This window comes from Cinclus cinclus, chromosome 5 (assembly GCF_963662255.1).
Source record: "Cinclus cinclus chromosome 5, bCinCin1.1, whole genome shotgun sequence".
NCBI lineage: Eukaryota > Metazoa > Chordata > Aves > Passeriformes > Cinclidae > Cinclus > Cinclus cinclus.
In genome coordinates this window covers 13,011,720-13,028,543 of record NC_085050.1, presented here as the reverse complement: position 1 = coordinate 13,028,543, position 16,824 = coordinate 13,011,720, and the positions used below count along the sequence as shown (strand labels likewise).

At 36.1% G+C, this 16,824-nt stretch overlaps 1 protein-coding gene across 3 annotated transcripts in view; it reads left to right on the top strand.

The window, feature by feature from the left end:
• Nucleotides 1–16,824, top strand: part of SLC2A9 (solute carrier family 2 member 9) — an 80,322-nt gene that overhangs the window by 46,960 nt on the left and 16,538 nt on the right. For all 3 annotated transcript variants that reach the window (XM_062493385.1, XM_062493384.1, XM_062493383.1), the window contains exons 9-10: nt 3,993–4,094; nt 6,573–6,648. In XM_062493385.1, the coding sequence (XP_062349369.1) occupies nt 3,993–4,094; nt 6,573–6,648 (178 nt within the window). The remainder of the gene's footprint in view (nt 1–3,992; nt 4,095–6,572; nt 6,649–16,824) is intronic.

The window sequence follows — 16,824 nt, the reverse complement described above, 5'->3', positions numbered from 1 at the left end:
CCCACAGGTGATCAACGGGATTGCCTTTAGGTAAAGACATTACTGCTTTTTAATTGTCTTATGGACTTTTGAATAGATGAGGACTACATGTGTAGAAGTATCTGTGTAGTTCCTTCCAGAAGAAAAAGACCTTCTCCAAGGTCCTCTCCAAGACCTTCTCCTCATGAAGGTCTGCCTTTCAACCAGACCCAGCGTGTACATGGTTAAAGGCTGCATTTATGTAGTTAAAAAATCTTTTGTAGGATATATTCAGAAATTGAAAGTTTTAAAGATGTATCTCCTGCTGCTGAGGATTAAAAGCATTGGGTTTGAGTAATCCTTTTATCAGTCTATTCAGAACTATCTGCATTAGGGTATTCAAATACCATCATTAGAAAATAAGGCATCAGCCACAATAAGCTGTCACAGATCAAGGTTGAGTCTAGTCTGACTTTCATAGCATAAACATGATAGCTTAATGCATTTAACAACTAAATCACTAGAAGGAGCTTTGCTTCAGAAATATCTACAGTTTACTGAAGGGACAGAATAGGAATAAGGAAATTAATGTTTTTGTGCTGCCCTAGGGGCTATTGCCAAGCCCTGCTGAAGCAAAAGGGGCTGGCTAAGAGAAGTCCTTTCATGGGCTACATCTTGGCTATGCTGGTCTTGGCAGGTATCGAGTGTGGAAAGCATCTCTAGTGAATAGAAAATTTCACTGCCAAGTGAAGCTGATTAAACATGCCTTACTGCAAAATACTTCAGACTGAGCTTAGAAATGTAGCAATCAATTCCATGCTTTACTGACAGTAAACTTGACAGGTACCTGCAGAAGTTGTATAAGATCTTGTCCTGTCATGGCTTTAATACAGATACAGGCAAATGGATGAGACAGCCTTGCAGACAGAGATTTATTTAAGGCTTTTGCTTATGTAGTCAAAGTTGATACTAGGCCTGTAAATTCCAGTTTAGGTACTTAAATACAATAGCCTTTTTTTTTTTTAATGAATAATTCATACAGTTGACTAATGGATAAACATCAAAATATGAATCAAACCCCCCCAATTTATAATTCTCAGTCTGCTGTTCCTCTCCTTTTCCTGGGTACAAGATATTACACTTTGTGCCATAAAGTGATATAAATGAGGTTATCCGTTTTAATCCCGATATTTAAAATAGAAATAACACAGTGTTAGCTTGCCGTGTTAAGTTTGAATCTAGTCACAGAATCTCACTCAGACCTATATCCAAAACACATGAGAAAGAAAGTGTGGCTATTCTTGACATTAACTTATAGAGCAAACTTCTTCATAGAGCTGAGACATCAGGAAAACCTGAAAGGATTTGCTTAGTATAATTTAGGGCCAGGATATAAGTAGGGAACAGTATGCAGTAACCTCCTGTTTGGACTGCAGGATTTGTTTGCACATACATTTCGTCCAAGGAAGCTTGTCTGATCTATTTTATCACACTCTGCTTTCATTATGTCAGCCCTGGTATCTGCAGCTGACTCAAGCAAAAAGGTTGACATTTGCTTCTTTGACTCTGTTCACAAGTGTTTCCTGACAGACAGAAGTAAGTTGTGTGAACTGTTAATGTAGTTTGTATATCAGTTGCCTTTTTATCACAAAACATTTGTGCTGAGAAATGTTTTGTTGCAATATTTTTTGCACATTTTCAGTAATTTCAGCTGTGTTAACCATCATGACTGGGTATAGGTTTCTACAAATGCATGGTTATGATCACACAGAAACAAACATCAGCCTACACAGCCCAGCACATAACTCAGGTGTTATCACAGAAGAGTTGTAATGTTCTTCTGTTGTCTGTACTTGAGCATACACTGGATTTCTTGTTATTTCATTTATTCTACTGTACAGTATATTTTGACTTGCTAGAGATCTTCAGTAGGTAACAGTTACCAGTGCATAGCAGTGGAGCATTCAGAACTATAAATACTTGGAAAGTGGTGAATCATCTTCCTCTTCTTATGAGTCATAAGCATTTTAGTGGGTTTTGCAAGTGAACAAGTTATGGATTTGTATAATCATAACTAAAAAATTCAGATTGTCTGTTTACAACCTGAAAACCAGCATTGCTTTCACCAGTGAAACTTGCTGATATGGGAGACTAAGTCCAAACTGTCCTTCCTTACTGGAATTTGTTTTGCTTTGAGTTTTACAAGAGAAAATGATATAATACATTTTTCCCATATTTTGTATGAGGGGCATCTATGAACATTTTCCCTCTAAGAGAAGCATCATCCCTGACCCTGTTTTAATACAAAACCCCCCAGGTGTTTAACATCAAGATTGCTTGATCATGACCATCAATCCAGCAATGGAAAAAAAAAATAGATATATTGCACATATGTCAAATTTCATGTGCAGCATTTATTGCTGAACATATAATCCACTCCAAATTACATGTAAAACATCTGTTGCAGAAGTCTCTTGCAGAATTTGCAGAAAATGGGTCTTACAAACCTATCAAATAAGTTTTTAGCCCTCAAAGCCATTGAAGTTGTCTCTTGGTTCAGTGTCTGTGGGGTCACATGTGTTTGCAAGATGGATTCATTAATCATAATGGGAAATAGCTGTTGTCTTGTGAAGGTTTTTACAGTGAAGCAGTAGCAGTTTTGAAACATTTGGACCTCATAAGATCTTACTGATATCAGTGCAGGTCTTTCCAAAATTCCAAATTCCATTATGGAAGCGGTGGAAATTGTCCAAGTTAGCATATTTCACCATTTAAAGAAACAAAGAATGCAAAATCCTGTCACAGAGATGCTTTCAGTGATCTGCAGCATCACAGAGCATCCCTCTGCTGGGGAAGTTCAGCTCAGGGTGTAACATCAACATGTGTTTAGGACAGACAAGCCTGTCCTGAAATCTACTGGTGAGCCCCAGACTGAGGTAGAAGCACTTGCATCTCAAGGCATTTCATCTGTGGCTGTCTCCGTACTTTGCTTTAACACATTTCTTCTAGATGCTCCCAGTGGAGTGATGTGTGTTGTTTCCCAAAATCAAGGGTATTACTCCAGATTTCATTTTAGCTGCCCGTTATATTTTTTCCTCAAAGGATGTGCAGAGGATGGCATTCAGTCTCCAGTAAATAATGATACAGCAAACAGTTTTATGATTCTGACTTTAACTTATTTGAAGTGGTATATTTTAATCTTCATTAAATCCTTTTATTTTTCTCATAAGAAAGCTGAGCTGAGTGTATAGTAGTTACCAACATGAAAAGTACATCAGCTGTTATGACAAAGTATGTATTAGCCTATTGTAATGAGTCAGACTAACAGAGTTTCAAGTTACAGCTTTTTAAGAAATTCTTCATTTTTTTTTCTCTAGCAGATAAATATTCAGATTTTGTGTCTTATATTCAGATGCTAATTATAAATTCAAAATGGGTGTAACTGCACAAATATCAGAGTTAAAATCACTTGTGTGGCCAAAGTTTTCTGCTGCGTGGATTTCTTTTTCTTGGATATTCTAATTATGCTGATTATCCAAAATAACAACTAAATGCTTATTCTATATTTGAGAAAAAAAGAGATTTAAAATAAATTTTGAGTTAATAAATTTAAGTAACTTATGCTAAAAAGTTTAAATCTCAAATTTTAAATGTTTTAAGCTTAAATTCAGATAGATGTATTAGGAAACAGTCAAAATGCAAAAGCAAGAGACTATAATTCACTTCAACATACTAACTTTTAAAAATTACATCTTGTAAGAATATTATCATAGAAATTTAGTGCATATTTGTAAGCCAGACAAACAATGAACAATTTTTTTCTGATAAGGATGCCACGCTGACTTGTTTCAAACACATTAAATTTTGCAGATATAAATGCGAGCACAATTATGAACATCATAACTTATGAACAGTGCAAAATCAACACTCATGGTTTTAGTTTAGATCTTCATATTTACTAGTAGAACATATTTCATGGTCCAAGTTCTTCAGTGTTTTCTGAAGAAAGTCGAATGTCACTTTTTGTTTTCCAGGGTTTAGTTATTGAACGGCTTGGGCGCAGGCCTCTCCTCATTGGGGGTTTTGGGTTGATGATCATCTTCTTCGCAGTACTCACCGTCTCCCTGACTTTACAGGTAACACTAGGGTCACTGCATGTTTTTACTGTCTCTTTTACTTATTTTAAACATGCTTGATACTGGTTTGTCTCAACATTCCTGCATAAGCCACTGTTTTTAATCAGTTTGTCATGAGGAGTGAAAGGTCACTTGCACTAATTTATGAATCTGTTTGCTTCAGAGTTTTGCATTAAAAAGCTATAGGGACTTTCTTAAAGTCTCACATTCAGACTCCTTAATACAAAGATCTATGCATATCATGAACTATTATGAAGACAATATTAGCCATAGCTGAATAAACAGTTTATCCATATTCTGTGGGTGCATCTTGGTTTGTAATTAACTCTCTCTGAGATTTCTTTCATGCTTTATATATCGCTCATATTTTAGGTTAAAATTTTTTTTTAGTGAAATTTTTCCACGTTTGATGTTTCTGTCAAGTCACTTTTCTGGTATTTGTACAGGCAATATAAAGACTTATCCTTTGGAGGACATTTGGCCCTGGAAGAAACATGGGAATAGAGTTTTTAGCAGGGCCTGTTATGATAGTGCAAGGGGTAATAATTTTAAACTAAACCAGGGTCAAATTGTATTAGATATAAGAAAAAAATGTTTTGTAATGAGGGTGGTGAAGCGTTGAACAGGTTGTCCAGAGGAATGGTTGATGTCCCATCTCTGGAAACATTCAAGACTAGGTTGGACAGGGCCCCAAACAAACTGATTTAGTTGAAGATGTCTCTGCTCATTGCAGGGGGCTTGGAACTTGATGAGCTTTAAAGGTCTTTTTCAATCAATGTGTCTATGATGATAGGGTTCTAAGTTATCAGATGTTATTAGCACTCAGTTCCACAGGTGCTTCAAATTATCAGAGCAGAATTTATAAAACCAGTTTAAACTCTGGTCCTGAGTAATTTTCATTGTTTGGCTTCCACCTGTGTAGTAATGTGGTTTGTTCGTGTTCCTAAGGATTTTAGAGAAGTGAAACTGATATTTGCAATGGCGTGGGTTTGGGTGGTGTTTCATCAAGGTGTTTTCCTGCTGGTTTTGATTCACGTGTGGTGCATTAACCTGACTTCCAAATCCTGTTTCTTGTTTGAAAGGAGTCATTAAGTCAGGTTGACTGGCAGGTCTGTGCCACACCATTGCATTTTTATTTGATTTGCCTGTATGTACATCACAATAAAGCTTTAGTTCACACACCTGCCAGGACAGCTGTGAAACAGCTCTCCTCCTGAAGAGAAATGTTATTGTATATTTTGTATGACAAGTGAAAAATTCCCTTCCAGATCTTTTTAAGCCAAGCTGGGGTGTGAGGACCTTCAGCTATTTTAAATCCCTGAAGTCTAAATGCCTTTCAGTTTTACCTTTTTCGAAAGGATCTCAATGTGTTAAGAGTGTTGCTTTGAAGAAAGGATCACGAAACAAATAGGCTAAATCTTAGAGAAATTTTTATCTACTGTATATTTACACTTTCTCCTTCTCAGAGACCTTGTATTTGCTTCCTAGATTGTGTAAGTTTGATAGATCTACAACCCTTTTGGTTAATGTTAATGTCCAGGAGAACATGGTTTCCACATAACTAGGGAAATAACCCAGACTAGAACTGGAAAAGATCAGAAAATAGGGGCTTTCCCTTAACACTGGAAAAAATAATTGCTTTCTTTAGCAAGAATATTTTTACAGCGCCACTCAAGGTAGCGATAGTACACTTACGTGTATCTTAACAAACCTTTCAAAAATAGCAAAACTAATGAAAATATCATTCACACTTTGCTGAGGGAAAACCCCACCTGCTTGAGAAAGAAAGAAAGGGCAGCCATGGTTTTTTTCTCAACTATTAGTATTAGAATCGAGCATTCACGTATGTGATTAAGAAACAATGTCCTGCAAACTCCACAAGAATAGCTCTTTGCATTTCAAGTTCCTGGCATTTAGAGGTCTCAATAGACAAAAATATACTTAGAAATAAAGATAGCATATATAGCCTTCCTTGACTGCAAAATCAGATTACAGCTGAAAAGCCCTGGACTGTGGCTTTCCAAGGTTCAGATACCTGGTTCTCCTACCAAATGTCAGCCTGTCATGTATAGTCTTCAGCCAAGCCTTTGACTGGTGAACTTTGAAACTCTGTGGGGCATCCTAGATGCTCTTTTTAAACATGACTGAAATACCTGAGGTGGATGGAGACATTGAATGTGTTCGATGTTCCAGGATGCCTACAGCTTAAGCACAAGAAATTGTGATTTTTTTAGTGTTCTGACTCTGTGGTACATCACTTGTCTGGTGTTTCTCTACAGCGATTTCACAGAACCAAGGCCTTTAAATGGAAATCATCCAATAAGGCCCTACAGAAATGCTGTGATTTTCTAAAGTAACCCAGACTAAATTCTGAAGTAGATCAAGAATCATGGAAAACATTATCTATTATCTGCAAGTTTTTAAAAATATCTGTGATATGTACAATAAGTTTAAAATTAATGTCTTTTATCTACCCAGAATACTGTGCACTGGCTTCCTTACCTCAGTATATTTTGTATCCTTGCAATCATTGCATCGTTCTGCATTGGACCAGGTATGTTTATATCTATTTTTTCAAGTTTCTTTGTACATCTAAGGACAGGTATTTTTGCACTGACATTATGTAAGCAAATCACATGTACAGAACTTCACAGAAAGTAAGACTTTTGTTCCCTTGAGATTTTTTATGTGTTATTTATTGCCTCTTTTTCTTTGTAAGGATTTGGACATTAAACATTAATCAGCTGTTTAACATCTTTACCACTGAAGTGGTCTAATTGATTGATTGTGGTTTATTTGGGGAAGAGTTGCTGATGTTTGATGTGACTCTAATGAAATACTGCTGTAATTCTGTGGATCCTCTTTTGAAAAGCTGAGAAAAAAATATGATGCTTTAGAGAAAAATGGGGAGAAGACAAAGATATTTCTTTTACCTGTTTCTGGGAAAAGTGTTTGCAATTTCTGTGCAAAATACTGTGAAAATACCTGGAAAAAAAGTCCCTCTGTCAGCAATCCCTTTGTCCTTCTGTAAGAACTAATCTCAGGTTCAGCCAGGACCACTGTACTGCTGATTTGTGTTTCTTAGACTGAGTTGGGGGGTGGGTGTTAAAGAATTCTGTGGAGTAGAGCTTTTCTTGAAATTTAAATACCTTAGGAATGTCAAATGTTGACTTGAAAGTTCTTTAAAACTTCCCTTCTGGTGTTCTATGTGGCTCAGAGGGTTTAAGTGCAGCTGGGGTTTTTAAAAATCTCTGTTGAAACAAACTGAAGTTTTTTCCCTATTACAGATACGTTCCACCAATTTTTAGAACTTGCAGATCAATATGTTTTTACATGTTATACTTCTAGCATATTATTAACACTCTGCTTTTCTTCTTCACCTCATCATGCTTCAAAAGATTCTAGCATTCTTCCTTTAGATTCTTTCTCTTTACTGATGTTCAGGTTTTGTGTTGTACTTCACAATCTCTTTGGAACAAAGTGTCTGCAGGTACATCCAGGACAATCAGCTGTTGTTTGAAGTTACTTGCTTGCTTTCTACAGAAATTCATTAAAAGTAAAGTTTCTGTTGTGTTTTTCACTGTTCTCAGTGCTGTTAAAGCCAAAGAACATTATCAGTGTACTAGCAGCTGCCTAGTTGGCTTCTCTACCTTTCCTCTGTGTGTTCAAACATTTGTCATATCTGACAATAGTGGGAATATCTGGGTAGCACTTCACATTGAATTGCTTTTAATAAAAATCTTGGTACTTGACTCTTCAGCTGTAAGGAAGCTATGAAGAATCATATTCTGTATCTCTGCAAATCAATAGCAATATTTTAGATGACTTTGATGGGGGCCAATTTACCTTCAATGAAACTTCTCTGCTCTCTTTAGAGGAGCTCAGGAGATTTGAAATATTCCACTACCTTTTAGCTAAGCAACTTACATTATTAGCAATGGTTTAAGATGATTGAATAAGAAGAGAGCATATATTTTTTTTCTGAACAAAGAAATTATTACCAAGAAGTCCACTTTGCATCCACTGCTTTTTGTATTACAAGGCACAACTCAATTATTGAGCGCAGCTACTGTGTCAAGTTTTGTCCCCCTTTCCTTGTACAGGAAAGACTTCAATAGCCTGTGACAAGTCCATTGGAGAGCCAGTATGTCAGTGATAGGAGACCAAAAGGGACTGGGTGACCTGGACTCGTCCAGCCTGAGGAGAGAGAGCTTTGGGGACCTAAGAGCAGTGCCACTTCCTTTGAGAAGGGTGTGGCAATGACAGAGCCACTCTCCTGTTGCTGTGTGGTGAGGTGTTTCAGAGGAGGAATGCAGGTGTTAAAAAAGAAAGACGCAGAGAGACTGTAAGGAAAAGCTTTTCGTTTCTAGGCAGTCGAGCAGGCTACAAAGAATACTGAGTCCTTAATTACTGCACAGAGATCAAAACTGAATAGTTTGTACTTCTGTTTTTCTCCATCACAGTGGTTGTATGGACGTGTCCAGAACAAAATACAAACAGGGCAAGTAGGTGGGACATTTTTAGAGACCCAGTGCACATTTATTTCCAGCTTAGGGTCTTTTTAAGGCATAGCTTCTAACACTTTTGTAGTCTCCCATGGGTTTGTTAAATCTCTGAAACAGCAGAATTTTAGTACTCTTTGACAAAGAAAACTACATGTCTACCATCCTTTATTAGTCTTTGTGTGACACCCTCTAAGTCTTCCAGAAACAAAGCAAATGATACTCTTCCTCCTTTTCAACTGCCTTTTGATCTTGCAAACTTTTACCTTATCAACAAAGATGCTTCTGGAATTAACAACTATTTCTTATTGCCACTTCTCAGTGATATTTTATAACACCCCTTTAGCAGGAAAATTTTGCACTTTGGTGTTCTTCTGTAGCACTCTGATGGTTTAATGAGGTAGGACTGAAGTTCAGGAATAACTTTCCCACCTTTCTTGTAGTAAAAAGGGTTTTCCTCAAGAAAATGAAGATATATTCTTTATTATAAAGCTGCATATTTTTTATACTTTTAGACTTGTAGAAGTTTTGCCATTCATTTGTATTGGTTAAACAGGGACAGTTTACAGTTGGCATTGTCAACTAATCCTCTGTATCTTAATTGTTCCTGTAGTTACACTATAAAAACAATTTGTAACGATTCAATAGGTACAAATATTAAGCTAGGACAAATTTAGTTTATGTCAATTGAACTATTAGTACTTGGAAAAATTATCCTATCTAAAGATAACAAATAACATGAGGAACTGAGTTTATAAAAATAGTGCTTTATCTTTCTAGAGCATAAAATTGCCTTTAGAAGTATAATGTTTTCTCTCTTGTTAGAATATCTAATATCTTCATGATAGCTTAGATGTTATGCAAACCATTTCCTGATACCATTTGCATGAGTCCCATCTGCTCCTTTATAGTGAGAATCAGCTGTTACTATAAACTCTGGAGGGTGTTTTATTTGTCTCTTTTTCCTGAGATCGGCTTTTCAGCTTGCAGATATTTTTGAGGACTGAAGCAGTAATGCTAACAACAGGTATGTTCAGGCATATGTGTGGTTTGGTACTTCATCGTTTTTGTTAAAAGACAAACAGCAGAAAGCTTTCACTTTCTAAAAATTAAAGGGGCCCTTATGTTTAATATAGTCAATCTGTGATCTAAAAGAAAATAATTTATTTTTCTATAGATTAGGGAGCCATGCTAGTCCAGACAGTTTCTTCATTGTGCTTATTTGGTTAATTTTGCACAAGTTAAGATATTTGCTGGACCTGAAATAAATATAAAATACATTTCAAATGAAGAATTGTCATCCAACAAACAGTAAATAGAAAAAAAATAAGGAATTGGTTCTGACTCCTAAGGAGAAAAACAGCAAAAAGCTGAGAAAACTAACGAAAGAAAAAAAGTAAAATAACATTTTCAGGGTCTGCAGAGAGCATTTGTGCTGTTCAGGTTATGCCTCATGAGAAAATGCAGTGATTTGTAATGCCTTTACAGAATGGGTAAATAATATGCAGCTTCTTGGAAATTTGTATAGTGATAGACAGGTTTAGGTACATGTGAAATGTCTTCCTTCTTTAACTTTGCCTTAGTTAATATTTAAGAGAAAAGGAAAACTAAGATTTATTCCCATTTAACCTGTGTGGCTGCCTCTTCGTGAATTGAACACTCATGTTCAACTGTGCCTGCAGAATCAATTTCTTTAAGGAAAGATGATCTAAAATCTGACTTAAACAGAAAGAAGAGAAGGTTCTGCTTTTTTTTTAGCTATTTTCTTGAACTCCCCATTCACCCATTGTACCTTTACAACAGCTGTGCTGGCAAGTGATTTTTCGATTTTTCTGGGAGAATTGGAAAATGTGCCTTGTAATTTCAGAAAACCTGCTGTAGATTTTCCCATTTTCCCACCAACCAAATATTTTAAAAAACAGCTGAATACCCAAAAACTGACACAGAATGTGTTCCATTCAGTTTCCTGATTTGTCTGCAAGGATGTTGACCACACTTGTCAGTGAGTCTGTCATGCATTCTCTGATGAGGTGCTTGCAGGTTTTGGTTTTGAAGTTTTTCCAACTCATATAAAACAGCTATAGGTTCATCCTCTGAACCAGAGAATGGCTTTTCTGCCATCTGTCAAGATGTGTTAGGTAGTGGAACATGGAGAAAAAAGCTGATCAACTGATTAACTGGGGATTACAGAAACATTGGCATGAACTTCAGTCTAATCTTCCTAGTGAAAATAGGTGTAACAAAAAGATAGTCAGGACCTTGAGAACTTGGAAACCTGGCATAAATAATTTCCATGCATTATCTCTGTATGCAGTGATTTATTGGTATTTCTTCCTTAGAAGCCTATTCTGTTTAAGTGTAACACCTTTCTACCCGCTTTGGATAAGTTGAAAAAGCACTGCTGCAGAGAAGGGGCAGGAAGCCATGGTGGACATGGTTAGGTATGGTGCCTGTCTCTAACTAAATGGAAGGATAGGGGGAGGTGGAAGGAGGAAGACTGTTTTGATAAAATACCTAGCTTTGAATCCATCTTCCATCAACTTCTTTCAGCAGCTGAATAAGTATTGTTGTTTTCAAATCTCTGCAAATTTTCTGGCTCTGGAAAGATGGTGCTGGACTGAAGTACTGGACTTTTTTATCACTGGAAATGAGTAGAAATAACCCCAGACCTTAATTGTGGCAGTAAGATCTGTAAAAAGTGTTTATGTAGCACAAGCGTGTTGCCCATCCTTTGACCACTGCATCTGAGAGGGAGAACAGCCACATGTGTGCACAGGAAGGCAAGTGTTAATGCTCCTTCTTCCAGAGTTCCTTAGAGCCCTTTGGAAAGAAAAGATAAAAACTACCTTTTACTACTGTAAACAAACAGTAATACTCATAGAAATTCCAAAAATCTGAGGAGTTGATTTTATGTACATTACCTGATCACGATAACTCAAGCCATCTTTGTGCTGAAAATTTGTGTTATTTTTTGTGGCACTTCAATTTAGAGATAAATTATTTTGTTGCAGTCTTTTTGATTTTGCCCATGTCTAAGATTGGTACATATACACTTGCATGACCTAGAGAGAAAAAAAGACTTAGAAAGTCAGAACAGGGTGAGGATTTAACAATGTCTGAAAAATGCCAGTTAGTTAAGGAAAAATATAAGAATAATATCTCTAAGCATCACATGGAAACTTTCCACATAGCTGATTATATTCTATTTAAGTAATTTGAAAAAATGTTTTATATGAACACTCTGTATGCACATTCTGTTGCATGTATTTTTAAAGACCTAATACATCACACTGCCATGCATTGTCTCACTGTACTGTCATGCGAAAAATGCTCACTTTGTTGTCAGGTGTCATGTCATCGTTTTTGAGATGACTTAGAGCTGAATGTTGGATCACAAAACTGCTCAGGCAGCAAAGAAGGGATGCAAAAGAAGGGCTACCATGGAGGTGAAGAAAATATATTTCTATATTAATAAATATATGTTATATAACATATATTATAACATATATATATATAAAACATTATAACATATATGTTATGTATTATAGCATATAATTTTTATATATTATAACATATATTAAAAACTTCATAGTGTCTCACAGAAAAGGCTGAGAATTAAATACTGCCTGAAACAACTGAGGATTGTATTTGGACCAGATGATCTAATATGATCCTGGATTCCTTTATCTTCAAATCTTGTGTTCTTTATCTCTAAGAGCGATGCTCAATTCTCTGTAAAAAGTCTTACCTTGTTTCTACCTGTCTTAAAGCCCTCCACCCCACCTAAAGGTGTCTGCAAAGATGTATATGTAGCCAGAGGGGTTTTCTAGCTGGTCACTGCAATAAAATGCAGCCCCTGACTTCATTTCTGTCAATAGCTGCTATTTTTAAATCAGTGGCACTAGAGAGAAGAAAGCAGGAGTCTCTGGCTAAGTCATACACAGTGGCTCCAGGCATTTTGGCTTTACACTCTTATGTAATATTTTAGAAGTAGTTATTCTGGTCTTTAATCTTGTAAGTATTTCTGTGGGTGAGTAGCATTTCCCCACAGAAGTCCTGCTGAATTCAGTGTAGCACAGATAAGGTTGAATTTGCTGTGATCAAACATGAGTCGGTGAGATTTGACTTAAATTCCTACTTTTAAAATAGGTTTTTATTAGTACACATAAAGATGACAAAAAGCAGATCAGTTGTATGTTTCTAGTCACACTCTGATTATAAGAAAGAGAAATCAGTAAAATTCAAACTCAGATGAATTTGAAAAAAAATAGTCATTTAATGGTAACAAGATCTTAATTTTTCAATTGTCACTTTTACTCAGATGCAGCTGAGAAATATCAACAAACCAGGCCATTCCAGAAAAATGTTTCACTTATGCTTGTCTCTTTTTTGAGAGTTTTATAATTGTCATAGCTTATGCAATGTGAATGAAGTCTTCCCTAGCACAGCTGAATATAATGAATACAATTGAATACAATTTTAAATTGGCATTATAAGGTAAACAAAAGAAAACTCAGAATCATTGCTGTGCCCTGAGGTGTATCAAAGATATTTTGGTATTTAAAATTTAAATCAGTCCATGCTCTTACTCTGAATGCCATTGTGCAGCTGTATTGACAGCAGAGCTGTTTCCAGAAGAGGGTCACTGAAAGTCACGAGGTTTGTTCAGCCTGAAATGTCATGAGTGAAGAAAATAAAAATCAGCTCTTGGATGTGACACAACCGAAGGTGTGATAGCACACATGTAGACATAAAAGCACTGCAGTGAAAGGCAGCATCAGTATTATTGCCTGAAATAGGCATTTATAGAAGCATTGTGTGATGTTTTAGCTTCTCCACTTGGAGTGGGATGTAAGAACTTCTGACACGCATGGCCTCCCACAGAGGCATTATGCCAGTCCACTTTGAGAAAGAGTTTGAGCTTGCTTGAGTGCAAAAAAAAAACCCAAACCACTCTCTGCACCAGAAAAGTGTATGAGGTTGAAAAGAAACAAATAAGCCCATGTTGCTCTATATTTTGTTAAAAAGTTGTAGATTTGAAAGGTTAGGTTTTCTCTTTTTTTTTTTTTTAATTCTATGAACTAGAAGCCATTACAGTCTTTACAGCAGATAGGCATTCTTTGATAATGCCAAGTAGTTTCTGCATTGGATGTGGAGAGTATTTGTGAAGAAATAACCTTTAGTTTTCCCAGGTATTTGGGAAAATGCTTGGTTTGTTGATAGCTGTAAGGCTTTTGTGGGCACAACAGCAGAATTAATATATGCTGCATAAATAATCAATTAAATACTCCAAACGTGAGTTATGGTTCAGCTCAGAAACTTGTAATAACCTGGAGACAGTCTCAGCTGAAGATTTTCTGAGACCCCTGGCCCCATCCCTGCCCTGCTGTGACACTGCCTTGCTGTGGGCTGCCATCACCCAAAGCAAGCATCCCAGGACTGTGTTCTGGCCTCCCAGCTGCAGCCAGCACAGCCTGCCATGGCAATGCCACTGCTGTCACTGCTGCAGCAGGGCTCTTTCACCTTTCCTGTCCTTTCCTGGCTTTCTCCAGCAGTGGGATAAGCTCCAGCCTGCCAAGGGGCGGGAGTGTTTTCAACTGCTTCTACCAAGTCAGGTAGATGAGAACTTCTTTTGATTGCCCGTGGAGAGAACAAACTGATTCTTTAGGCTTTTAAGAAACAGGATTAGAATTGCCCTCAATATTCATTGAATTTTTTTGTGGGGGGAGGATAGCATGCCCCTTGAATATATTAAATACAATGTCATTCAACATATATTTTGGTATTAAAACCTGTTTTACGTTTTGTTTGAATTCTCTCTTAAAGAGCAGCACAGAGAAAATGTGTAGCTTTTAACAGTTCTGTAGCAAAAATTATTTCAATTCTTTATAATTAGTGGCAGTTCTAAAGAAAAATGAACCCCTAGTATTTGAAAGGTAATTTTATCTGTTGAATAAAGGAATTGCTGGAGGTGACACCTGGAGTTCTCAGCAGCAGGAAAACTTATGAACTTTATCCTGCTAACAATAGATTTTAAAAATTTGCTTAATTGAAGCTTTCAAAATGTGAATGCTTTGACTCTTGACAGCACTCCTCCCACCTGAGCTAGCAGCTTTTCCTGAATGATCATTAATTAGTTGCTGATGGCTCCCAACTCCAGCCCTGAAGAAATTCACTGCTGCAAAAATGTACCCATACATTTTAGAGGTTCATGTAACCATGAAAAAAAATCATTCATTGAAAAGCTGTGTAAGTGACCTAGGTACAGTATTCAGATAAATAGGGATTGGATGTTGAATGTGTAGCAAAAAAATACTGTTGTTTCTGTGAATTTGTATAAAATACTTGCAAAAGTGAAAACTAATAAATATATAGAACGGTAGGTGTAGAATTAATGAATGTAAGGCAATAAAAATATTTTATTTCCCTTAGGCCTAGGTACAGTGCACAGCAAAGAAATATTTTCTGTTCATCTCATCTATTTCTGACTAATCTTCATGGCTAAGATCTAAATGCAAAAGCTTATTAATTTGATGTTGCAATGAACACTGCTCTAGAGCCCAGACAATATTTCTTGGTAGCCAACATACTGTGTAGAAAAAGAAATAAACAGTGACAGAGTTCCAGAGGAAAATAATAGCAGACCTGCCAGAGCAAGGGTAGTCAGTGTCAGTTAGACTAAGCAAACACTCAAAGCAGTTGTTTCCTTTAAATCTCCAGATGTTACCTGTGCTACTCCACAAGCTTCACTATTTTGGAAACACTGAGTTATGGCTTATGTGACCTCTTTCTCAGTTTCATCAGAAAGAAGGCTTATATTGTTCATCACAACAAGACTCTTATTATCATTCAGCTGGTACTTCTAGTCAAAGTGCATCTTCTGAGTCCTTCTTCCTTTTCCTTTCTGTTTGTTAGCAGGCAAATACTGCCATTTGTTATATTTGTTTTCATTTTTAGCCACAGTAAGTAAAATATTTTTTTGTTATTGTCTTGCATTCATTAGTTCTACAACTATTGCTCCTCATACTTTGTCCACCATTCTGTAGCAGCAACCAATTTCTTTAATCACTGGCAGTTGAGGCTGTCCTAAAAACTCCAACAGTTTCCAGAAATCATTAACAGTGAAGACATAGTTTGTTACCCATCTTAAACAGGAGAAGGACAGGGAGTACTCTTCTGCCCCAGCTTCTCTGAAAATTTGGCCCACTCTTTTTACTGTTAGCATCATTGAGGAAGAATACAGTGATTCAATTACATAATTGTGCACTGCTTGCATTAATTGTTTGTTAAAATATACTGACTTTTCAAGATTGCTTTAGCTTGCAGGTTCACAACCAGCAGCATTTTGTGCTATTGGTCTGTCAACTTGAATTCCTGACAGGAAATCATGTCTGCTGGCTTTATATTTTGTTCAAAAGATTATAGTAGAAGTAATAAGCCTAGAATAGATAGGGGTTGGGTTTTTTTATTGTTTCCAGTCCTCATACAGTGATGCAATTGTATGGATATTTCTCTTACCTAAGACTGAACAGAGTTGTGAATCTTTAATTCAGGTTATTTCTACACTACTTCCATCTGTATAGTGGATGAATATACAAGGGACACTTCTGTGCTTTTAATAAAGTAAAAACTCTCTCATCATTGTTCTCATCGTTGAGATAATTTAACAGTTTAATATGAACAGAAGTGCTTAATCATCATTGTTACTGAGAATAATTATAAATTTAATTCTACTATATAGACTCATAGCTCAGTAAAAAAATTTTTGTTCACATTCAAATAGAACAGGAAGTTGGGCTATAATTAGGGTTGTGATTTTATAAAGTGGATCTGAATATATGGCAGAAATGTTTAAAAGACAATTATTATTTATATAGTTGTAAGTTTAGTGCATTTTTTTTTAAATTGCATTTTATTCTTTGGTAGCTATGCAGCATTATAATTGTGAAGCAAAAAGAAATGTTGTTAAGAACCAGATGAGACATTTAATATTGATGTTCAGTTTTTACAAACAAAAGCCAAGACCAAAAAATAAGAAAACAAAACCAAACAGCAATAATAACAAAAAAAAAGCAAAACTCACCAAATATCCCAATAAACCAAAAATTGTTACCAAAAAAGCAATTCATTTTGTTCAGAATTTGTCAGAATGCCCTACATACTGCAGGTTCATCTTACAATAAAAGAGGCAAAACAATTAAATATTAAATTAATAAATATAAATAAAT